Source organism: Porites lutea, chromosome 10 (assembly GCF_958299795.1).
Source record: "Porites lutea chromosome 10, jaPorLute2.1, whole genome shotgun sequence".
Taxonomy (NCBI): Eukaryota; Metazoa; Cnidaria; class Anthozoa; order Scleractinia; family Poritidae; genus Porites; species Porites lutea.
This window is the reverse complement of record NC_133210.1, coordinates 1,229,397-1,254,626: the sequence shown is the minus strand read 5'-3', so window position 1 is coordinate 1,254,626 and position 25,230 is coordinate 1,229,397. Positions and strand designations below refer to the sequence as shown.

The window sequence follows — 25,230 nt, the reverse complement described above, 5'->3', positions numbered from 1 at the left end:
ACTTTCCATGACTTTTTCCATGACCTTAGGTTAAGCTGTCATTTTCAAAAATTTTCAAAACTTTACTTGTTTTAGCATATTTTTTTTAACCTTAAACATTTCAACAGAAACAAACTCTGCTATCCACTAAAATGCTTGCCCTTCATGCTGTTTAATATTATTACTTCTCTTAATTTTACATTCTTTGTCATCTGCAGTAACTAATCTACCAAACAAAACTTTAATTTTCCACAACTTCCAAGGACCGACAATTAAATTCCATGACTTTCCAGGCCTTGAAAATGAAATTGTTAAATTCCATGACTTTCCAGCTTTTCCATGACCTATACGAACCCTGGTCAAGTTAATAGAGATCTCGAAATTTAACATAACAGAGCACATTCCAGGACTGGGTTACTTGTACCTTTCAACAAAAACCAGCTCTTAAAGTATCAAGATGAATGTTTTGACAGCCAGCATTCAGGACTGTCACGGTGAACGCAGTCATATTTTCTTTTCTTCTGACTTCACAGCCAATTTATCCAGGCTTTCGCTACTGCTGTCTGAGTAACTGCATGCATACTGTAAAAAGCCTAATAAAGACTGATACAAATAGCAGGTTCATGCAAGTATTTAATACTCCTGAAGAGAACTGAAAGTATGAATTTGTTTATAAGCCAATAAATGGTAAAATTTCAAAGTCCTACTTTCCATTAACAAGATCCTGCCTCAAAAGGGTTTTTTCCTGTTCTTCAAGGACGATATTTCTCATTAAGTGTGTTGTTTATTTTGAATCACTTCACCATGCTTTTAAGACGAACTGATGTATGATCTCATTGCTGTTGCATCACATTTCCAGTCAGGGCAATGAACCTCAGAGTGTTGACAAGAGCTGTCAAAATGAACGAATCAAAGGGCATACCAGAATCTGGTATACCAGAGCAAAAGCTATTTGCCCAGCAGCCAGGAAGGGTATCAAAAAAACCAAATGCCGAGCAGTTGAAAATTTGGAGAATTTCTACAGAATCCCTTTCCCCAGCCTCTTGAAAGTATTCTATCTTTACTTGGAATTACCATGTGGTCAGGAAAACACAAATGGCTTTACAGCTTGGCAGTTGAGGTTTCTTGGGAATGGATTGAAGTCGACGCAGTTTCAACACATAGCAAAATTTCTGTGTGGCCCTAATCTCATCTCACAGGCATGTTTTCACGTAGGCTAAGACTACCCACAGCCCGAGCTAAGGGACTGTTCATTTTTTATCAGGTAACTAGGGGGGGTTGGTGGGATTTAAGGGGAGCCATGAAAAAAATGGCTTTATGGGGGGGGGGGGGTAGGAGAAAATATTGGGTGTAAAAGGGGGAGTCACCAAAAACTCCTTCAAGTTTTGCAATGATGGCATCTGCAATTGTGCAGACAGCCTACCACAATGCCAAAAACCAGTGTCTGAACGGTCCCTAACAAATACTACTACAGGTATTCCTTGGCTCTCACCAGCCACTCCTCCACCCCTCATTTTTTCTCCTGCTCACATCTCTTTGCACAAGGCTATTCACAAAGTAGATAACGCTATCATTATCCAATAGCTCACACAATTGGCGGGTTTTCTTCGATACAGATCGCTGGATAGTGATGTATGTACTTTAATAAGGCAACGTTTGAACAACAAGGCCTGGGTGTTTTCTACACAATTTACAACATATAGCTGTCATGAGGGAAAGCAATATTTTTGCATGGACATTTAAAAAGGGAAAAGTTAAAGTAAAGGGATAAAAGGAGATAATTTTAAAATGTCTTGTGGGAAAACATAAAAAGGCTCAATTAACCTTTCATTTTCGAAGTCAAAACTATAACCTCGAGTCACGAGAGGTCGCTTTATGTTTACGCTTGTTAAATAACAAATAGTAAAAGAATTGTTCATAGAAGGTACACAGGTTATTGTTAACACGCACAATGGAGAGAAAGGAAGAACATCCGAAAAAACATGACATTTTGGGTCGTATGTATTTCCGTTTCCCGCCGGGTGGGAATGTGCTGCATTCTTCACCAAATTATAAAACGGATAGACTTCGGATGTGCGAAATGAAAGGCTTAAAGTTTAATTCCTTTATCTGTGAAGTCAACGTTTAGCGCAGCTAAAGAATTGAAAAAGAAAAGCAGCGGGAACTGAAAGCTGAAACGCGAGACGCGATTCCCCCACAAAACGAAATAAAACATTTATGAGTATATTGTGGTTTAATATAATAACAGCTTACCATGTTTTCTCTCCAATTCTGTAAAATTATCGGTTGATTCCTAAAAGAACGGAGGGACATTGTTTGAGTTAAATGTGTGGGCTTGAATGTGCAGCACAGCTGTACGTCAAGTTTCTGTGTCTGTAGAACTTATCAACAAAAATTTAGCCTACCTCTGTGGCCTTCTTGTAGTTTATTAGTAAGCCAATACGTTGATCAAACATTCGAGCTTCCCTCTCCAATTCATAGTTCGCTTTGCTTAGCTCCGAAATTTGATTCTTCAGCACTTTTATCTGCCTGTGGACTGATCGAAAACGCAATATAAATCGTCATGATTCACACACGTATCAAGATATTTCCACATCTTTGAAGCGATAAGAGATATAAGACAGTTGACAATCGCCGCCAACCATGTCGAACCAATAAACTTTCACGTACTTGCACTTTCGTGTGGCTTGTCCTCGTCTAATAGACGCGTCAAATCTTCAACAGACGCCATGATGAACCCAAAAAAACGAATAATCCTCTCAACTTGATGTAAGCAACTTGGCAATGAAATGAACACGCGGTCGCTTACGGTGTGATGGGGTCGACGCGAGAAATGACCCCGCGTTATCACGCATCATTGATAATTCTCGCTCTAAACCGGTGATATTTTATCTAAGGCAACACCTCATAAGCTTTTCCTGTTAAAAGCTTCTTAAAAACGCGCATAATGCGGTCGAAAAGCCTTTGCTAGAGTCGCGCACACATGCTCGTCCGGTAGGATGTTCGCATGGTTTAGTTCTGTTTTGGCATGTGACTCAACATTGCGAAAAGCTGATTGGCTGACGGCACTTTGTCGTACAATTTTACTTCCGATAAACTCCCAAGGGGGCGGGAAAACAAACCGGAAGAAGGTGAAATTTGAAATTCCTACACATGTTGGATCCCGTCGTAATTCACAGCTTGCTTCAAAATGCAATCGGTGTCGTTGATTATTGGTGCAGAAAAAAAAAGTCTCATAAAAGTCATAATAACAAGATTTTATTTCAGGGGAGATGTCAGTCAAACAGCTCCGTTTTTTTTACAATTTTGATACCCTTACAATATTCTTAATTAATAATTGAGTCGAATTTCTGTTTTCTGGTCACTTTGAACAAATTGTGTTTGTTAAAATTATGTAAATCCCACAAAGCATTACTCCGAAAACGGATGAAAAATGTCATATCTAACAAGCCGCAACAGAAAAGATTCAAAAAATAAACGCACAATATAGCATCCAGCTTGGCAGAGTTACAAGAGCTGATATTTTCTCAATATAACAAATGCTCATCAACGGCCCAACAACTGCACAGGTTAGAAAATTCCATATTCTCTTGATTGATTTCGTACCCTATAAACAGCAGTGGCTCGGCGCCTCTGCTCTTAGGGTATTGATTGCCCATTTACACTTGGAAAGCCCGCCTTAGCACTTGTGGGCAAAAACAACAGGCCAAAAAATGTCCTAACTTAAATTACAAAATTATTCAGACAGAGCGCATTAAGAGGACCGATGTTTCGAAGAAATAACAGACCGTGAGTTGTAGAAAAATGTGCCATTTTTTTGTTTTTGTTGTTGATCTTGTATAAGATCGTAACGAAATCACAATATTAATCCTTTTAATGATGATGAAAAATAATAAAAGCGCTCTTGAACATCGCTCAGATTAGCAATAATAACAGTTGGATCCCCGCCCAAGCCGGGGCGTTCATAGCACAGGTGATTATGCGGATGGCACAGTTGGTCCATCCTACCAGGTGAAACTGTTTTCTTTTTTTTAATTTTCAGTCAGAGTAACCTGGATTGGTTACTTCACTACGTTCATACTGAAATCAGACAGTTAAATCACCCATATTGTAGGATCTTAGTCAGTGTCAATACTTGAACTAGTTCCAGTTGCCAGTTTGTAAACTGAAGCATTAGAGGGAAACATTACATCTCAATTTGTATGCAAAATAGAAATGATGCGACTCGGAACAGAATCACACTTCTGACAGCCAATCAGATTTTAAGGATCTGAAGTGATTTTAAAATGGACGAACAAACGCCATTGAGGGTAACATCTGTGACAAACTTCCGGGTTGAAAAGTTGTTGAAAATGTCAACTGTGGACTGAAAAAATATATTTCCGCTAAAACCAAGGTGGCAACAACCAGATTACCGATAATAAGTGTGGGAAAAAAAGCGTCCAGAAAAATTTCATCTATTTTTAAAATTAAGCGGAAGTAAGTATTGATTAAGTTCTCGAAATGAAACTCGAAAAAGTAAGAAATCTTTAGATATATATTTCAAAAGAGTTCCAATATTTACAGGACGAACTGAAATACTGTAATGATTTTGTTCCATATATCTGATTGTATTGGCAATATTGACCATGCCCAATATCCGATTATAAATGGGAACGCAATACTAAAAGTATAAACGTGACGTTTCTCAGATAATGTAATCTCATCCAGAATTCGCGACCTTCGTTTGTGATGCCTTCCTCGGCTCCTGTATATTTATGAGTATTGTAAAGTTTCAATTTTGTATGATAAAGCTTAAGGTAATATTCCTGGGCCTGTCATGTCATTAAAAATAGTTTCCAAACTTATCCAATACGTACTTCTTCAGAAAAAGAATTTGTCGCGTGCGTTGGAAAACGGCATTTTGAACGTTATTTTAACAATCTTAACCAAATATCAATGTGCATGTCGTGACAAGTGGTCTTTCTTTCTCTTTTTTCTTTAATTCAAAGTTGTAAAATTTAACTGAAAGGATAATTGAAAATGGCTTTGAATATAACAATAATTTCTCTAATTTTACTAGTATGGCCTAAAACATTTCTGAGTAATGATCTGACAGCTGAACTCAAACCATTCATGATCCGGCTTTTCCTATCAATAGTTGTATACCTTTTTAGTATCCATTTCTAGATCTATTAATCTTTGTATTCCAGCCCTTTAGTACTGACCTCTTGAAGTAGCAAGAATTCCCCGTGACTTCCATGATGATCAAAGGTAACATAGCGTCCATATATTATCCCATGATTACAGTATCATATGTTTGCCGGGCACCTCTCCTATGTTTGTTGAAACATGCAGCCCCACCTTAACATGAAAAACAAAACATCGTATTGCATGCCACCTGCCTCAGCTTTTGCAGTCATAGCCCTAAGACTTAAAATAAACTTAGCACTTAGCACTTAGGGCTCTCCCCCCTTGGGCGGAGCACTTAGTCCCCAGGGCTCTCCCCCCTTGGGCGGAGCACTTAGTCCCCAGGGCTCTCCCCCCTTGGGCGGAGCACTTAGTCCCCAGGGCTCTCCCCCCTTGGGCGGAGCACTTAGTCCCCAGGGCTCTCCCCCCTTGGGCGGAGCACTTAGTCCCCAGGGCTCTCCCCCCTTGGGCGGAGCACTTAGTCCCCAGGGCTCTCCCCCCTTGGGCGGAGCACTTAGTCCCCAGGGCTCTCCCCCCTTGGGCGGAGCACTTAGTCCCCAGGGCTCTCCCCCCTTGGGCGGAGCACTTAGTCCCCAGGGCTCTCCCCCCTTGGGCGGAGCACTTAGTCCCCAGGGCTCTCCCCCCTTGGGCGGAGCACTTAGTCCCCAGGGCTCTCCCCCCTTGGGCGGAGCACTTAGTCCCCAGGGCTCTCCCCCCTTGGGCGGAGCACTTAGTCCCCAGGGCTCTCCCCCCTTGGGCGGAGCACTTAGTCCCCAGGGCTCTCCCCCCTTGGGCGGAGCACTTAGTCCCCAGGGCTCTCCCCCCTTGGGCGGAGCACTTAGTCCCCAGGGCTCTCCCCCCTTGGGCGGAGCACTTAGTCCCCAGGGCTCTCCCCCCTTGGGCGGAGCACTTAGTCCCCAGGGCTCTCCCCCCTTGGGCGGAGCACTTAGTCCCCAGGGCTCTCCCCCCTTGGGCGGAGCACTTAGTCCCCAGGGCTCTCCCCCCTTGGGCGGAGCACTTAGTCCCCAGGGCTCTCCCCCCTTGGGCGGAGCACTTAGTCCCCAGGGCTCTCCCCCCTTGGGCGGAGCACTTAGTCCCCAGGGCTCTCCCCCCTTGGGCGGAGCACTTAGTCCCCAGGGCTCTCCCCCCTTGGGCGGAGCACTTAGTCCCCAGGGCTCTCCCCCCTTGGGCGGAGCACTTAGTCCCCAGGGCTCTCCCCCCTTGGGCGGAGCACTTAGTCCCCAGGGCTCTCCCCCCTTGGGCGGAGCACTTAGTCCCCAGGGCTCTCCCCCCTTGGGCGGAGCACTTAGTCCCCAGGGCTCTCCCCCCTTGGGCGGAGCACTTAGTCCCCAGGGCTCTCCCCCCTTGGGCGGAGCACTTAGTCCCCAGGGCTCTCCCCCCTTGGGCGGAGCACTTAGTCCCCAGGGCTCTCCCCCCTTGGGCGGAGCACTTAGTCCCCAGGGCTCTCCCCCCTTGGGCGGAGCACTTAGTCCCCAGGGCTCTCCCCCCTTGGGCGGAGCACTTAGTCCCCAGGGCTCTCCCCCCTTGGGCGGAGCACTTAGTCCCCAGGGCTCTCCCCCCTTGGGCGGAGCACTTAGTCCCCAGGGCTCTCCCCCCTTGGGCGGAGCACTTAGTCCCCAGGGCTCTCCCCCCTTGGGCGGAGCACTTAGTCCCCAGGGCTCTCCCCCCTTGGGCGGAGCACTTAGTCCCCAGGGCTCTCCCCCCTTGGGCGGAGCACTTAGTCCCCAGGGCTCTCCCCCCTTGGGCGGAGCACTTAGTCCCCAGGGCTCTCCCCCCTTGGGCGGAGCACTTAGTCCCCAGGGCTCTCCCCCCTTGGGCGGAGCACTTAGTCCCCAGGGCTCTCCCCCCTTGGGCGGAGCACTTAGTCCCCAGGGCTCTCCCCCCTTGGGCGGAGCACTTAGTCCCCAGGGCTCTCCCCCCTTGGGCGGAGCACTTAGTCCCCAGGGCTCTCCCCCCTTGGGCGGAGCACTTAGTCCCCAGGGCTCTCCCCCCTTGGGCGGAGCACTTAGTCCCCAGGGCTCTCCCCCCTTGGGCGGAGCACTTAGTCCCCAGGGCTCTCCCCCCTTGGGCGGAGCACTTAGTCCCCAGGGCTCTCCCCCCTTGGGCGGAGCACTTAGTCCCCAGGGCTCTCCCCCCTTGGGCGGAGCACTTAGTCCCCAGGGCTCTCCCCCCTTGGGCGGAGCACTTAGTCCCCAGGGCTCTCCCCCCTTGGGCGGAGCACTTAGTCCCCAGGGCTCTCCCCCCTTGGGCGGAGCACTTAGTCCCCAGGGCTCTCCCCCCTTGGGCGGAGCACTTAGTCCCCAGGGCTCTCCCCCCTTGGGCGGAGCACTTAGTCCCCAGGGCTCTCCCCCCTTGGGCGGAGCACTTAGTCCCCAGGGCTCTCCCCCCTTGGGCGGAGCACTTAGTCCCCAGGGCTCTCCCCCCTTGGGCGGAGCACTTAGTCCCCAGGGCTCTCCCCCCTTGGGCGGAGCACTTAGTCCCCAGGGCTCTCCCCCCTTGGGCGGAGCACTTAGTCCCCAGGGCTCTCCCCCCTTGGGCGGAGCACTTAGTCCCCAGGGCTCTCCCCCCTTGGGCGGAGCACTTAGTCCCCAGGGCTCTCCCCCCTTGGGCGGAGCACTTAGTCCCCAGGGCTCTCCCCCCTTGGGCGGAGCACTTAGTCCCCAGGGCTCTCCCCCCTTGGGCGGAGCACTTAGTCCCCAGGGCTCTCCCCCCTTGGGCGGAGCACTTAGTCCCCAGGGCTCTCCCCCCTTGGGCGGAGCACTTAGTCCCCAGGGCTCTCCCCCCTTGGGCGGAGCACTTAGTCCCCAGGGCTCTCCCCCCTTGGGCGGAGCACTTAGTCCCCAGGGCTCTCCCCCCTTGGGCGGAGCACTTAGTCCCCAGGGCTCTCCCCCCTTGGGCGGAGCACTTAGTCCCCAGGGCTCTCCCCCCTTGGGCGGAGCACTTAGTCCCCAGGGCTCTCCCCCCTTGGGCGGAGCACTTAGTCCCCAGGGCTCTCCCCCCTTGGGCGGAGCACTTAGTCCCCAGGGCTCAAGAGAAAAATCAATATAAATAAACTTACCTTTACCTTTTTTGACCTACCGTTTTTCCTTTGCTGTGTTTTTTTGGATAATTGGTTTTGGACGGTGTTTTGAATACTTTTTTGTTTGGATACCTTGGGGTTTTTTTTTTGTGTGCTTTATTGTCCATTTCACTTTTATGTGAGTAGAGAGAAGTTTACCTTGGGTTTTACACACCTTTTGTTTCTTAACACTGTTGCGGTTTGCTTGTTGAAAATTTTTTAAAAAGTTTTGTTTTTGCTTTGTATATTTACATAACTAGATTTGATTTGCAAATATATGTTTTAAACATTGTTTTTAACCAGCAATTATTCACACGCAATTTTAAAGCATGTCTGAAGTTGAACTTTTAGTTATTATTTTTAGTAATAACTGATAGTTCTACTCATTTACCAAAAATAATTACCTTCTGGTATAAAAACAATGGAGCCGTACATCTCTTATGTGTATGCTTGCCAGTATCGTTCGTAAAGGCCGGCAGAAATCGTTTTATTAAAGAGACCAAACCTGTGGCGTCTTGAGAAAAAAAATTAAGATATGAAATTGGAGAAAGCTAATTAATTTCTGCAAATGATGGGGAAATATTTCATAGATATTCGGCGTATCTGATTGCGTTTATGCAAAGAAAAAACACTTACCACAGGTTTGGCATGTGAAAATAATCAATAACACAGACAAAGAAGTTGGCTGCAAGTTCCTGTTAAGGACGTTGGCAGTTTTAATATTTTATTGTTTTTGAAGGCCTTCTTGCATGGCATGGTAATTTTTTGTTCTTCGCATAATTCTGTATATCTGTAAAGAAATGATACGTTTTAGCACGCTTTGCAATTACCACCATTTTAAATTATTACAAGAATTAACTTTTACTGTTTGATCAGTAATTGTTTTTTACGATTTTTTTTCTAAACCATTCCTTAGTCTTTCCTTTCAACTGATCAGTCACAGAGCAGTTCTTCCTCCCCTTAATACGGCCAAACTTTCTGCTTAGCGCAAAAAGCTCAAATTACAAGACAAGTACAGTCTTTAATTTTGATCATGGAAGTAATTTCGTTTTAAATCAATAATAAAATAACTTAATTCTTGATCACATGAAATGAGACTAAAATTCATTGATAAGAAACGACGGGTTCTGGGGACGAGATTGAACAAACGCCCTCACATTTTCCCGCAAGTACGCATGCTCAACAGTACCACGATATGACTAAGCGACGAAAACAGAACAATTTTCTACAGACAACAGTGGCCATTGTTATCAGCTGGTACACACATTTTTTCTAGAAAATCCCAGTGGCTGCATATCTACTCGTAAGAAAGATGTTAACAGTGGAGGGATAAAATATTTTAAGGGGCGAAAACTCCGAGATTTAATTTTCAGTCGTGAGATCACGTGCACGCTGAAACAATTGCGTCAGTGAAGTTTATATGTTCAGCCACCTTAACAAAACTGAGAAAAACCAAGCTTCAAGCCCTGAAAAGACTTTGTTTTCTGTTTTACCGGGAGCATATTATTTAATGTACGAAGGTAATTCCCAAATTGAACTAAAGCGTTTTACGAGTGTTTATTGGCATGCCATTCAATCGACCAATCAATCAATCCATCAATCAATAAACTTTATTTAAACACGGTAAATGGCTCTGCTAGCTGGTTTTCAGATATGCACTTGACATAACGTGTAACAATTACAAGCCATTGCTATCGACGCATATGAGTTACCTTCAAATCTTGCTGATATAGAGTTATCATTGAGACTTTTAATAGCGACAGATGGCAGTTAACTTAATATAAGGTCATATAAATAAAACCACATTCTTAGCATATTGCTTTAGTCAAAGAAAACCTTTGCAACTTTTGAAGTCAATATATACGTTTTTTCTGTACAACCGTCGACTCTGACTACTTTATTTACTTTGCTACGACAAATTTCCACAATAGTCATCAGAAAAAGTCAAATCCAGCAACCTGAGTTTCATCACTGGCGGCCTGTACCACCTGTGGTTACATTTGTTTATCATCGAAGCAATATTAGAAAGCCTGAAATCAGGGACTGTTTTTCATGTTCACAGAAAACTTCGGACGACGGATACTCAGATCACTCAAAATGAATCATACACAGAAGCTCTGATCTGCTATGTAAAGTTTAAAAGAGGCATAACTTTCTTTGGAAAACTGAATTAAGCAATAAGAGTCGTACAACTTACGACTAATAGCACCGTTTTTATCAATAAGACTTATTGCTCGCAATTAGTTTAACAAGCTAGAAGCCAAAACAAAAACATATATACACTAAGAACAAACCTGGCTTCGAAGAGGCAGAAGTGAATCTTGACAATCCTTCCACACCAGAGATAGTTTGAAGCGTATTTGATCTTCACTGTGGCCAGGTTTCTGACTAAGAACAGTTTGAATCAACCTGAAATGGGTGTATTCATTTATACGATCGCTTGATTAAAATTCAATTGCTACACCATGAGAAATATTCTTTTTTGTATAAAAATATGACAATGAGTCACCAGAAACGCTGTAATAAGACTCATCTCAATACTGCGAGAAAAGCACGCACCATGGGTTTAACGACTGATAATCAACGCTTTAATATTAAAACTGGACACATTCAAAATTTGTCGACTCGATCAACTTGGCTCTTGGGAAATAAGGGTGAATACGCATGGGACTTAATGGCGTTTTTTAAAAGTATCTAAACTGCATAAAGTAAAAGCGTTGCTGGGCTTTGGCAATGCAGAGAGAAAAGCCCGCACTTTAAGTTCATCAATAAACAATAAATGCTTGATTGGACGCACTCACAAAAGAAAGTTTGCCGACTCGGTAAGACCTTGACATGAAATTGCAACTTCAAAGAAAAATAGCCGCATTTCCACCACCTTCTGAATAAAGCAAAAACAAGAGAGAACGAGCTCATTCTCTCTTGGCAAATGTACCTAGAAAAGCACAGAAAGTTGAAGAAAATCATTGAATGGAATAATCTCGTAAAAAAAAAAGGCCGAGAAAGGCTCGGACAATTCCTTTGATTTCACCTCATTAGGTTTATTTTCCTCTTGGTACAGTCTCTTGTTATTCAGAAAGAATATTCGTCACGGCCCAGATAATTAAAAAAAACAACTTTATTTTGAAAAAAATACAATTATTATGCATACAACAATCTCGTACTATTTCACACAAACAGTTTATTTGAATAGAACCGAAACATGATGCTTAATAACTGTACGAAGCTACATTTGTTTCATGCTTGGAGATCTACAAAAAGTGACAAGGACGGGAGTGTGAATTTCAGGCTCTTAAAACAGTGCACTGTGGTAAATAGTGAAAAATTACCATTTAATCAAAAAATTTTAATGTAATTTTTTTAAAAATTATGGAAACTCAGTGAGACTGAGTGATTTGATCAAACTCGACTTGAGTGAGTGCATGGAATATTACGTTTCCTATTGTATGGAAAATGCGTGAACGTCTTCAATATGAATCGGTACAAATCGAATGGACTTTAATCCGTCATATTACCACTCAAAAATGACTGTTTTAAGTGATATAGTTGCTCTTTATTAAATTTTTATTGTAAACTCTTTATAGTCATAAGAATCATGCAATTCTTAATCAATATAAGATGACAGGCTGAAAACGCTTTCCACGGTCTAAGTTATGTCAACTGCCAAAAACTGCATTAACACATTTTAATCTGCCTTTGTTTATAATAAGAATGCTGCCATTATAACTGTAAGCAATGCAAAAATATATCTCTAATTAAAAGTTGCAGTTGACATATAGATGTTAACGTTCTTATGCTTGATATAGACACATGGAATTTTCATTTCAACTTCGTCAAGCAAGGCTTCAGTTGTATTAACTACATTCTCGGCATCTTTCTATCTCATTTAGAAACTGCATAAACGCCAAAGCGATATATCTTGTAAAATTGGAAATAGTCTTTTTCTGAACAAGACTCTTATGAATCAGTCTCCATCAGTCCCACGTGGGAAAAATAAAATACCTGTAATCTGGATATAACTTTATATGATATAAATCTTCTATATTTACCCCCCTCCCCTCCTTCAACACTGTATGATAGTACCGACAACAACACTGCCCCCCCTCCCCCCCCAAACCTTATCCCTAGTAGTTTTTGTAATTACTAAAAGTAAAAATATTCCCCATCAGTTTCGGTTTGCTTTCCGCGACTTATTCGACTAATTAATTAAATTTAGATTACTAAGATAAAAGATTTAATTAGAGCTAGTCATAGAAGTGAAAGAAAATAGAGAACTTAAGCAATCACGACGGGTACTATGGCAACCAGAACGCCAAAAAGCAATAAGATGACCATAAAGAAAACTCTAGATGTGCATCACACTTTTGGGTTCATTTCTTTGCTATCACTTCAGATTACGACGTAAAAATTCTAAACTTCACGTTTTATGGAGGACACGAGACGACGATTTCCTCTCTGTTTTTAAACTTGAATAGGGTCCTCAAAAATTCAACTCCAGAAAAATTTTCCTCCGTTTGTCAAATTCATGAACGAAAAGGAATTAGAGCGATGAAGTTTGACACAGTGCGAATTCATAAATTTAGTGACGTTATCGCTGCCGTCGCCTGGAGTCGTGGCTGCTTAAGCCCCACCCTAAAAACACTAGGTTTCAGTTTTATTAAGAGAGATACAGTTATTTCTCTAAGATAGACATCGTTAGAAAAGGCAAAAGTGTTCGTCTGGAAGGGACTTGGTAAGAAAGAATTTACTGTCCGAGTACAACTACGTTTAAGCTTGAGATTTTAAAGAAACTGTATTTGTGTAGCAGTGAGCTGAATTGATAAGCGTAACCTTGAAAGCCCTGATAACACTTTTATATTCTTTCTATTTTTCTCCAAACACAGCCAAGGAATTAATGAAATTGCCAATTATCAATTCGTTTTCAGTGTTTGATTGAGTGGTGGTGTTACGAGGAGACACTAAAATACTCTAGTTACTATCAGCGCTTAAAGACCGCCACAGTCCTCACTATGGAGGTCACTGACGAAATGTCCAGTTATTTTCCAAACATATCTTTTTTGCTGTACTAAAAATAATAATCAGGAAATATCTAGGGGTTCGACATCAATTCTTATAAAGATTGTATTGTCACGGATGTAGTTTCTAGTCCTAAGCGTCTCAAGAGATACAAACTTAGGACAGCCAAACCCAAGACTCTTCATCTTGTTTGGTCGCTTGAAGTAATCACTATCTCTGTCACATGACAGTCTCCACACTTTATTCTGTCGTGCACCAGTTTCGTTGTCTTGATCAATAAGAACAAAGTCCACTCGTTGTTGAAACGGCCACGGAAGAATAGCATCATATTCCCCCTTCATTATAACAACATAAAGAGACAAATGGGTACCCTTGCCCTGTCCAAGACCGTTCAGGAAAGCCTCTGCCCGCAGTTTATAACCATACTGTCCAGTGTAAAATGGAGGGCTGCAAAGTTTTTCTTTTTCCCGTTTGGTGGCGGACTGTTGAAACAGTTGTGAGTAGTTAGAAATCTTCCAAAGAAATTTTCCATTTGTACAGACATGTTCCTGCCTTTGTTCCAGTTCTCTTATTCTTAAATGAGCCAAATCCAAATGACCTTGCATATTGTCCTGCATGTGCTTCTCCATCTCGTTTCGTCTCCCCTGTACACAATAAAAATTTTTGTGAGCGCTGCATAGTTTGTACATCAGGGTAAGTTCCTTTCGAAATATGTTTTAGTTGAACCCACAAAGTGTTTCTGTTTCTGTAGAGACACATTTTCCTCTAAAGAACTCTGTTTAATCAACACAACTTGCCCACTCATACGGGTTGTAAAACATATTTTTGCACTCGTATCATGTCGACAGTATTACATATGAGCTTGTATGACATGGTTACTCCAAGATCCAGTTTTGCAACCCTCCAAGTTAAAGTTTTTGCGTGGTCGCCACTTGGCAACCAACTCTTTGGGTTTGGGGAGACTTTTTAACAAATCAAGTCGCCAGCTCCAAAATTTTAGGCGCTATGGCGATTAAAATGGTCGCAAGTTGGAGGGTTGTTTTGATAACACAAAATGATTCTCTAAACGATACATAAGAGGGAAAGTAAAATTCTCGTGGATTAAAATTTTAATCCTAGATTATCACTAATCAGCCTTCAGGAAGTGGGTACAGGTGTAAAAGGAACATTCAAGCACCTGGGGCGTGAGCCCTCTTCCTGAAAGGCCCTTTAACCCATTCCAATGGTTTTGGATTTTTCACACCTCTAAGAAATCAGAGACTATTGCAATGGGCAAGAAATAGAGTCAAAAAGAAACAGCAATAACAACAACTGCAAGGTGGCTCAATTTTTGCTTCTTCAACAATCAAATTTGCTTTGTGTAAAGCCTAACGACTAAAAAGCTGCATATTTGCGTTTAATCAATTTTAATTAATTTAATTAATTTAATACGGATAATTACTTTTGTTCCATTTCATATACCGTAAAATTTCGAAAATAAGCCCCTCCAAATATAAGCCCCCCAAGCGGGTACCGCAAAAAATCCTCCGTTAAATCGCCCCTCCAAATATAAACCCCCCGGGGGCTTGTACTTGGAAAATTAACCTCAAATACAAAGTAAAACAAAGCAAAAACGGTAAATTACTTCCAACCATAAGGCTGGCCCAATCAATTTAGAAACGCAAATTTCCCTCCGTAAATAAGCCCCTCCAAAAATAAGCCCCTCAAAAAGGGCCTTTGAAAAATATAAGCCCTGGGGCTTATTTTCGGAATTTTGTGGTATACTATTTGTGTTAATATTTCTAAAAATAACCTTGGCTGCCTTGGAAGGGAAAATAGAGACTAAACAGGTCAACATAATTTAATGACAACAAATTCATCTGTCAACAGACAGAAACCTCTCATGCTTCTGCAAGCAGGGTGCAAAGAAGGTCATTTTTAAACCTTGCCATTCGGTCAAGCTGAAGCTAGCATATACTAGCCCAAACGTCATTCCAACTAGCCCCAAAAACATTTTGATGAGCAGAGTTGATTTCACAGTTCTCCTGTAACTTGAATTCCTCAGAAAACTTCACTTGCCCATTGGGTAAGTTAAGAACAAAATTCACTAGACCGATAGCAAAATCCACCAGCCCCGGGCTATCCAACACTACTTTCTTTGCACGCTGTTAAGTCTCAAGGACTGCTACTACGTCTAGACAGGATGCTATAATTTCCATCACAGAGGAACCCTCACAGAATGATGCTTATTGTTTAAAAAGATAACGTTGTAAAATGGCCAGTGTAATATCTGACCTCCAAGAAGATTGTGATTAAATACAATGCAACTATTGTCACCATTCTCACCTTATGTTTACATCCAATATCACTGTACTGACAGGGAACAATAGCAAGAGGACAGTCACCATCTATGTCCACATGGGCTGACATCTGCCACAAGAAGATAATTTACAGTGACACTAGTTAAAAGGGAAACTATCCTTGACCAAAAGCAGACATAGACAAAGGCCAGTGAGCACATGATGCAGGCAAAAACCCAAAAAGCACTAACACCTTTGCTTTTTAATCTTTGATCAGACTTACCCAAATCTTCGCTGCAGAGGTAATGTCTTTGAAAAAATAAAATGTCCACATTTTAACCCTTAAAGCAAGGATATCAACACGTGCATATTCTCCTCACTGTTCTTCATATTTTCATATTGTACAGCTTATAAGAGAATTTGTTCAAACATCAAGACATTTAATCAGTGCTCATCATTCAATTCATTCTGATTCACCTGTACGTTTTGATCTGGCAGAGGTATAGTTGGGAGAAATTTGACGCTGGTCACTGTTGGGGCTGAAAGGGTTGAAGTCAATTGCAATACGTTATAACACAGCGCTAGAATGTTGTTCAATTTAATAAAGCACCACTTCCCCCACAGCTTAAAAATATCATCTCCGTAAACAAAAGCAGGCCCGCAAAACTGTCCCAAAAACACACTGCTTTGGCTAGCAATACTGTGGAAAACTGATTTAAGGAAGGGCCAAGGGGCTGGCAAAATGTGTTTGCTATAATGAGGTTTCGTTATATTGTGGTTTTTTTTTGTACATTTTAGTATAACTGGGGGAAAGAAAATCTTTGTTAAACCGAGGACTTCGTTATATAAAGGTTCATAATATTGAGATTCCACTGTACTTCAGCTTCATAACATTTCATTTCAAAACATTTAATTTGGCTCCTCAAACAGAAATTGGTACTTATTAAAACAACCTCCATGCCTTCCACAAAGAAAATTAAATGATAATAATAAAACTGACAATGATGTAGATGATGATGATGATGATGATGATGATGATGATGATGATGATGATAAGGAAACAAATAATCAAAATAAGCAAACAACGTAAAAAATTCCAATAGTAGGATCGGAGGCATCCAGTTGGCTATTTACAAGTGTGGTCAATGATTTGAATTTGGGACTATCAATAACATATCCAGCTAGAGGTCAGAGGGGGGCTGGATTTAACACTCTAGCTAATTGCCCACTCTGCGTTCCTTGTACAGTAATCATTCCGTTACCTGATCCCTTGGTATGTCTGTTCTTCCACAGTTATTTATGCACTTTATTGGAACTCTTTTGCAATTTTCAAGGTGAGTCTAAAAAAAAAGGAAAAGATAAAATTTAATACTTAAGAGAGTGACAGTTATACCCCTCAATTTCTTGAATATAAACCTAGGTGTAAAGAGACAAACAACAATTTATAATTCATAAACTGGCTTGCTGCAAAAATGTAAAATGATGGCAATGTTTTAGCTTTCATTAGGAAATTATGCAGAAAATTTATTCAGTAGGCTTAGGGAAAAAACTAATTCCTGAATGTCCTCTGTTCCCATGTAGGAATTTGTGCACAAATGGATAAATGAATCAATTAATCATCAGTACATGATTAAAAAGGTAGCACATCCACATAGTGGTTATTTATTCCATCTAACATTCTGTATCAAATTAAAAATTGGAAATGTTGGCATCTGAAGAGAGGGTAAAACCAGAGTACCCAGCAAAAAAAAGCTCTTGAGGAAAAGGAGAGACCCAACAACAATAATTAATGTAGAGAGTCTTGTGAGGTGGTTCTAACTTTTGGGCCTGTGGACGAAATTCTGCAATTTAACTATTCAAATCATAGCACCTTCACTTAGTAATACAGTTGACTTCGGATAACTCGAACCTTCAAGGGAAATGAAGAGTTCATGTTATCGAGAGCTAGAAGAAAATAGCCACATACAAAAAAAAAAACAGTTTTTCCTGTACAGTGGACATTTTAATCACATTTACATCTAGTAATGTTAAGTGAAAATTGAAAGATACTTCTAGATAATAAATCAACATGTAACGTAGCAGTTTGTACAACAAGTCAATGGGAAATTCAAAATTCAATGTTTCAGATGCCAATACACTGTTTTTTTCCTGACTTTTTAAGGGCTTAAAACATGGTTCGAGTTATTGGGGGTAAAATTATATAGAAATGATTTGAGGGGAAACAAAAATCAATTCGAGTTAGCTTGAGGTTCGAGTTATCGAGGGTTTGAGTTACCAAGGGTAAAATTACAGTGAATGTATGAAGGAAATCAAGGGGAAATCAATTTTGGTTCAAGTTATCAGGAGTCAACCATAGTTATTTTTCAGCATTTTCATTGAACGAAATGTACTTTTTCTTTTAACTTTGATTTTTACCACATGTATGTAAATTAAAAGTGAAAGCATATACTTACAGGAAGGTTATGAAGCTCTCCTATCCAGTCACACTCATTACCACTATTATGACACTTCACTGTTAAAGACAACACTGTTCTTTTGCAAGCTCTATCAGGATATACCTGCATGTAAACAAAATAACAATCATGATAAAGTAATTAGCTAATATAAGAGTATAAGGAGTTACATACATGTGACCTAGCCACAGCAGTGTAGAGTGAATGAGCATTGGCGAGGTAAGCAGACTTGCCCACCCCCAAGTGGAAAAAATCTTGAGATTCTGAACATAGAGTTTGGAAAAGTAGTACTTCAAGAGGAGGGAAAAATTCATCAGATGTTCCAAATTTCCAAGTGTAAGGACTTCCCACTGGGATTACTGGTGTTAAAGCTGGAGTATACGTAGCAAACATCGATCCCAATCAATGTTCTAAGCTAGGTTAATTTTAACAGAGAATCTAGATCTGCTCATTTCTTCGTGGCAGCAACAAGTTGTGGTAGAGTTTGCGGTAGGCTGAAGACAAGACTAAATAAATTTATATGAACAATGTACCCAGTTGGCAATATCATACGTTTACTAATCAAACGTAACCACCAGGTGTTTTCTTTAGATTGAGTTTGCTCATGTCTTTCTTGGAATGAACCCTACAGATGCTCTAAAAATTCTTGAGAGTGTGACGTATTTAGGACAGCGTGAGAAGTCAGTCGTCAACTCATGAGAATGTAACATACAGAAAATGAAATCATGAGAACTGAGAATGAAGCTTCACAAATGAAAAGAGTGGAATTAGTCAAATTCTTGTGAAAAAAAACCTTTTCTCTTCAACCTATTCGTGGGTGAGATGTTTGCCAATACACAGACCTTCAAGGACTTTATGATTACAAAATTCACCCTGAGGTAAAAATCAGTCATCTGCTCCATTAAAGAACAGCTCGATCAGGAAATACAAGTTAGGAAATGGAAACAGAAAGGCTATGGTTAAATGAGGTTATCACTTCTAAAAATAATAACTACAGCCACAACAAATATTATCACCTGGGTTTGCTTGTAAACATTAACAGTGCCTACTCATGCCCAAGCCATGGATGCAGCTGCAGACATTATTTTTAGTTGGCAAGATCACAAATTAAGGACTCATGCAGTTTCTCAGATGTCTGCAACTCTTTAATTACCACTTAATTGACATTTCCTACAAGCAGTAGACCATAAACAAATGTAACTCAGTAAGGAAAAGTATATATAGGAACACATGCACCAAGATACATTGTTCATGTGGTGTTAATTGACACTTGTTAGAAAATTAGCCAGATTAAGTATGTTAAAATTAAAATACTTTACTTCAACAGTAGGCTGTAAAAGTACGTACGTGACAAACATAAACAAAATAGCTTTAAAAAAGGTTGCTGTTGTTTTTGAAATTAATATGCTGTAGAAAGAAAACCCCTAAAGCTATTGTTCAAAACAAATCGTTCATGGGGCCATGCACAGATCAATTATACCATTTTTGTTTAAAAATATAAACTAACCCACAAATTTAAATATTCCATACATATCAGTCTTTCCAAATAATTGCTATGCCTTTGTACAAGAGATTGAAATTCAGACCGTTGTATTAGTTTACCAGACTTTATCAGGTTTAGATAAAAACCTTATGGCTCATGAATACAAACAAAGGACAAATCATCTGGAAGAGATATTATTTTCTGGTTTATTAGAAAAGGAGAACTAATTGAACTTCAAAAATTGTAGGGGAAGGGATATGTTCCTACACTGAAAAAAAAGGAGAAGCAAAAATAAAATATTGTCTGTAACAATGAACAACCTGAGGTGCAGATATCATTATAAAGGTTGAAGTTATAAAAACAAACAACACATTTACTCTCAAGATAAAAGTAAATATGAGTAGCTTTAGATAAGCAATCCTTTGAACCTTATCTTACTGTCTTGCAGACTTAACATGTGTTATCAAAGCAACTAAGGGGAATTGAGAAAAGAGACGTACACCATAAAGCCTGAAAAGTAGAATCCAAACCACCTAAGCAAAAGATTTCCCTCTAGTGTTATTCTTGTACGGTAAAGTTCAGTCTCCATAAGCAAGCCTTAAAGCATAGCCTGCCGGTCTAGGCATTCAGATAGTGGGTACTGGGTAAAGACAAGTGAGAAAGACACTTTTTTGTCACTGTCTGAAGGCCTGCAACAGGCTACAAATCTACTCAGTAACAGCACTACCCAAGCAGGGTACAACAAATTTCACTGTCCTTATGCACTCATTGAAGTGTGAGTCAGATTTTTGATGAAGTATATGTCACAGCAATAATAATATTATCATTGCTTTCACAAGTTTCAGTAAGACTCTGACTCTAACTACTAACGATTATACTACTAGAACTCAGAAAATCATCTCCAAAAAGTCAAACGCTACAGTTACCTTGAGAAATGTAAAATATGGTCCCCAGAAAAAAAAGGGTCCCTTTAGCTAACAAATACATCTTGAAAAGAAAGAAAGGGGTGTAAGAAAGTGAAAAGATGGCAGGCAATCTCCCAGCAATGAAAGGGATCATAGTAGGTTGGAATTATAAAACAAGAAAAACATTTATACGGGTGTGGATCAAAGTGTCAAAATAGGAAGAGAATATATTTCACACTAAAAGAAACCACTAAAGACTCAATTTGTTTTTTGTTTGCAATATTATTAAATTTATCTGCATTTTTGTCCTATCAGTATCATCACACATAGAGAAAATGAAAAGGGTCATGAAACCCAAAATTCTCGAGATTTCAAAGCTTAGGTTGATTTTGACTTGTTAGAGGAAGAGCCATCAACTTAGGACAACTTCCTAGCTTGTAGTGGCCACTAGTTCCTGCCCCACCAGGCCAAGTTCCATCATTTTTTGCAAAAGTACTGCCCAAGACATCTCATTAATATGAACAAAACTTAAGCTTTTGGTTAATGGACTTAAGAGGTCAAAAGCCCAAAAGCTTATGTGACTTTTTTTATGTCTCCATTCAGTCTAGAAGAAAAATGGCTCATTTATAGTGACCAATATCCAATTTCTCATAATAAATATCACTTTCAAAGTAATGGATGACCGGCCACCCAAAGCTTTTTCTGATCAGAAGGGTAGAGCTACATGTAGGTTACAAATCTAGTGAAAATCAAACCAACAATCATTCAGAAGCATAAGTATTCTGTTTATGGCTCCAACTCTTAGGATTACCCACCATAGTGAACTTCTAACAATTAGGTTGTTGCAGTTGCAAGCACAAGCAGAAGATAAAACTCATAAAACCGTGGCAAATGAAGACAATGGGCACCGTAATTGGTTTATTGTCTGCTTCTGTTAATCAATTATGACTCGGCCAGTTTTCATGCTTGAAAGTTACATAAAAAAATATAATATAATAAGACTTTGACAATGTCGTCATGTGTTGTTTTTAAGGAGACTGCTGGGTTCAGAGATTGCCCAGATTTGTTTATACACATTTCTCAGAAATTGACTTGTTTGATAGTAATTTACTGACACCTGGGTGTGAACTTGATCCAATAATATTGGCCACGAAAACATCAAAAGCCCTCTCTTAGCTTCGGCCATGAGATCCTTTGGGGGGGAGGGGGGAGGGTGAAGGAAGATCTCTGTTGTCTGATTTTTCAATGTCTCAAATCTATCAATATTTTTACCTTATATTACACATAATAATTAAATAAATGGTGGGATTTGACGCAAAAATCTTTATCTTAAGATGATTCTTGTAGTCTTATTTTATATACTGTCACTACCTTTCGAATCAGTTCAATAATGTCCCAAATAAACCCTGTGTATGGGTGATTTTTATAACCAAACTTTAAAACCTCGTTAATAATTCATAAAGAAAAAAACAAAAGAAATTAAAATGTTTAATGAGTGTCTTTATATCTGATAGAGACACGGCTAAACTTTACATCAAATAATTCTTTGGACCAAAATAACCCCAAATCTGAATATATAAGTGCAAGAATGAGTTGATCTAAATCCAAATAAAAACTTGCAGTCGTGAATTATCAGGTGTAAATTAAAACTCTCGGCTTCAAGTTTTTAAACCCGATAACACAGTCCTGCTCGTTTTTTAAACAGTACTTAATCTCCTTAAGGAAATGTCCCCACTAAAGATACACACCCCAGCCAGTCTTCAAGCTTAATGTGTTCCAATCAAGCCTTAAAAACATTGGATTAAGCTGTTCAAATAAATACCCATTACCCTCTAAAAATGTTTTTCTGCCACTAATTAGTTGAACTTGCACCGAATTGATAACTAAAATCACAATTAGAAGTAAACACTGAAAACTTTAATTCCTGCAGTCTAAAATTCCAACTGTAATGACGTAGAACAATAAGTAATGGTAACAGGACTGAGTGCCGTCCAATTCAGTCTGTAATTATACGAGTGATTAACAAAATCCGCGGGAGTCTGATTTGTTTATTCACGAGTTTGTTACCAATTAATCATAACTTTAACAAAATTTGTGATATAATAGGCTATTTTTTAAATCAAAACACAAGAAATTCGAAATTTGGATATGCTAGCAGCGTAACAAAACAGGCCATTTAAGCACCCGCATGATGGCGCGTACTGTCCAATTACTTAGGCATGATGTGTACTGTCCTATTAAACTGTCCAATTAAGGCTGAAATCAGGGCAGTTGATAGCCAATCAGATTTGACAATTTTGTTATATATATAGTTATGATTATAATAATAATAATGATAATAATAAAATTAATGTATGATGAAATTAATATAATAATGATTAATTTGTAGACTTTCATTGCTTCTGATGGTATCTTTCACGGTAGAAGAACAATTAAGCAATACTAGCTGCATGAAAAACTAGTTGTGTAACATTGCTTCTTCAAACACTGCTGCTTCCAAACAAGTTTGAAATGTTTGTGAGGATTACTGTACTCTGTGAACTTACATAAAAACAAAAACCAATTGTACACATAATTCTCCACAATTTAAAAGATTTCCTTTACAAGATAAGTGAGTCATTATAATTAGTCTGCTATCTGTTTGGCTAAGTAAACATTTTGTCCTAAAATAGATGCATACAATAAATATTTGAAGACCAAAAGTGAAAATTCCGTCTGTGAAAATATTTTATCACAAAAAGGCACAATAATATTTATAATTTGTTAAATCTTATACAGGTATTGCTATTTTGAAAAGTCAAATTTCACCAAGCCATGTTGCTTTTAATAGATTAGATTCATTACATCTGTGGTTATGATGGTCAATTTTTGTTTTATTTACTTGACCCCAGTAGTGCACCCAGTAAAAACCTCGCCGACAAAGCAAAAATGGCAAAAAAGTGGTTGGCACCTTTGGACTTTTCTTGAGTCTAGCAGCAGTTTTGCGATAATTCTATGCTAATTGTAGTTTAATTCGTCGATTAATACGCACAGATATTAGTATTTGTACAAGAATTTATCTTACAGAGGTCTTTTGATATTGATTACTTGGAAATGGTAAGTGAACAGCTTGTTCATAAATTACATGTAACTTACAAATGAACGTTTTAACGATTTCATCATTAACATGCACAAAATTGTTACATGAACCTGAAAGACTGTAAGCTTAATGTAGCGAGACAAATCATTGTTGGTTTTCAAGCCATGTGTTTTAGTCATAAATCTAAAGTTAAGTTAGATTTCTCTGGAATAATCTGTGGTTGTCGCTTATAATTGATAAAGCTTACGTAAATCTGTTACGGTCAAGATGAAAGATCTTTCAGCCAAAGAAATATGTCGTGAAAGCACTCATTTTGTGAGTTCAATTTTTCAAAACGAATTCATGTTTTGCACCTCGAAATGTCCTTAATCCTAAAGTGTGAAAATTGAACCACAGCAGATACCCGCAAATATTATTTCTCGGTGCCTACGATCAATCAGCTAGGTAAAACGCAGTTTTATGATACAAGTTTTACACCATATTGCCGCTAAAACTCACCTTTTCTCTCGTCAGTGTTCTCCGATCAATAGGACAAAACGCCGGAGGTTTTCTGGGAAGAAAAAGGAAATAAATTCTTGAGGATATCAGCCTCACTTTAGAAAAAAAATTTACGCTGCTCTGTACTTACCTTAAAATTGGCTCAAGACAAGATTCACAGAATCGGTGTCCACAATCTCTCGTCTGAACTGGATCACGAAAGGCAAGCTGGCATATTGGACACAAATAATCTGGTGATATAGGACTTACGAAATCCGCATCATAACCTCCGATTTGAGACCGACTGAAAGGAACAGGCGATAGCTGCAACGAAGAGTAATTTACTGTCGACGCAACAACACCGGCCGCCATCTTGTGTTTATGCCCAAACCATACAGGGTTAATAAATAATTAATATCTTAGCGATTATCTGATGGAAACCGTAACAAATCATGATCCGAAACGAGACGAGTATTTCAATGGAATTGTTTTGTCTTCTCAGAATATTGAAAGGGAAATTTGTAAAGTCGCTAAATATCATGAAAATACAAAATAATGAGCCAAGCGAAATTTAATCATGTTAATTTATAGGCACCGGAATCTGCGGTTTTTGTCAAGACATCAATTTTCATATTTTGAAAGTTCATATTTCCTCCGCATTAATTTATTTAGAATAGGTTTAATTAAATTACTGACGAATAAAACTCAGGGAAAATATGATGACTTGCAAATATTACCTTGTTCCCGTTTAATTTTCAGACCATGGAAACAAGTGACGGGCTAGGAAATTTGACCACCTAAGAAAATAAAAAAAATTATAGTAAGCTTATTTCTTGGGGTCAAAATAAAGTACCATTCTTCCCCAATTTGTTCCTTCTTGACAAATTTTCGTGACCTTACAGAGCTCGGTTTTTTAAATATTTCAAAGTGAAAGCAATGAAATATTTTATTTTTATGGAAAACGCTCTTATACTTTTGCATCATGGGAGTAAAGTATTATTGAATGCTGATCTATTTTGAGATATTCAAAGACACTACAGTACAGAAAGTCTTTCATCTATTTGCCTCAGTCTATTATTGCGAGCGAGTAGTTTTGACCGAGTAGCCTGAGATCATGCCCTCTCCCTATTATCCTTTTATGTCTCTCACCTCGTCCGCTCTAAAAAAAAGAGCCTGATCGCAGGTTACGACTGAGGAGCTAGTCCATTTCTGGCCTCTCTCTCCATGTCACACAATGCTGGGAGAGAGGGTCCATAAAATCTAAAACTTGACAAAAATGGCTTCCAAATGGATATTGACGTGAACAGCAGG

The 25,230-nt window shown here is 39.8% G+C and overlaps 2 protein-coding genes across 3 annotated transcripts in view; both read right to left on the bottom strand.

Moving 5' to 3' along the window:
* Positions 1-2,995, bottom strand: part of LOC140951324 (uncharacterized) — a 36,994-nt gene extending 33,999 nt beyond the window's left edge. For both annotated transcript variants that reach the window (XM_073400579.1, XM_073400580.1), the window contains exons 1-3: positions 2,650-2,995; positions 2,385-2,515; positions 2,233-2,272 (exon numbers count right to left, since the gene is read on the bottom strand). In XM_073400579.1, coding sequence (XP_073256680.1) covers positions 2,233-2,272; positions 2,385-2,515; positions 2,650-2,710 — 232 coding nt within the window. In that variant the 5' untranslated portion in view covers positions 2,711-2,995. The remainder of the gene's footprint in view (positions 1-2,232; positions 2,273-2,384; positions 2,516-2,649) is intronic.
* Positions 2,996-12,338: 9,343 nt separating this feature from the next.
* LOC140951334 (TNF receptor-associated factor 4-like) lies at positions 12,339-24,398 on the bottom strand. Its single transcript, XM_073400601.1, has 6 exons — positions 24,071-24,398; positions 23,941-23,992; positions 17,976-18,080; positions 16,785-16,862; positions 15,569-15,652; positions 12,339-13,887 (listed from the first exon to the last, which is right to left on the bottom strand). The coding sequence occupies exons 1-6, from the start codon at positions 24,289-24,291 to the stop codon at positions 13,306-13,308; spliced, it is 1,122 nt and encodes a 373-aa protein (XP_073256702.1). The 5' UTR covers positions 24,292-24,398; the 3' UTR covers positions 12,339-13,305.
* Positions 24,399-25,230: the final 832 nt, after the last annotated feature.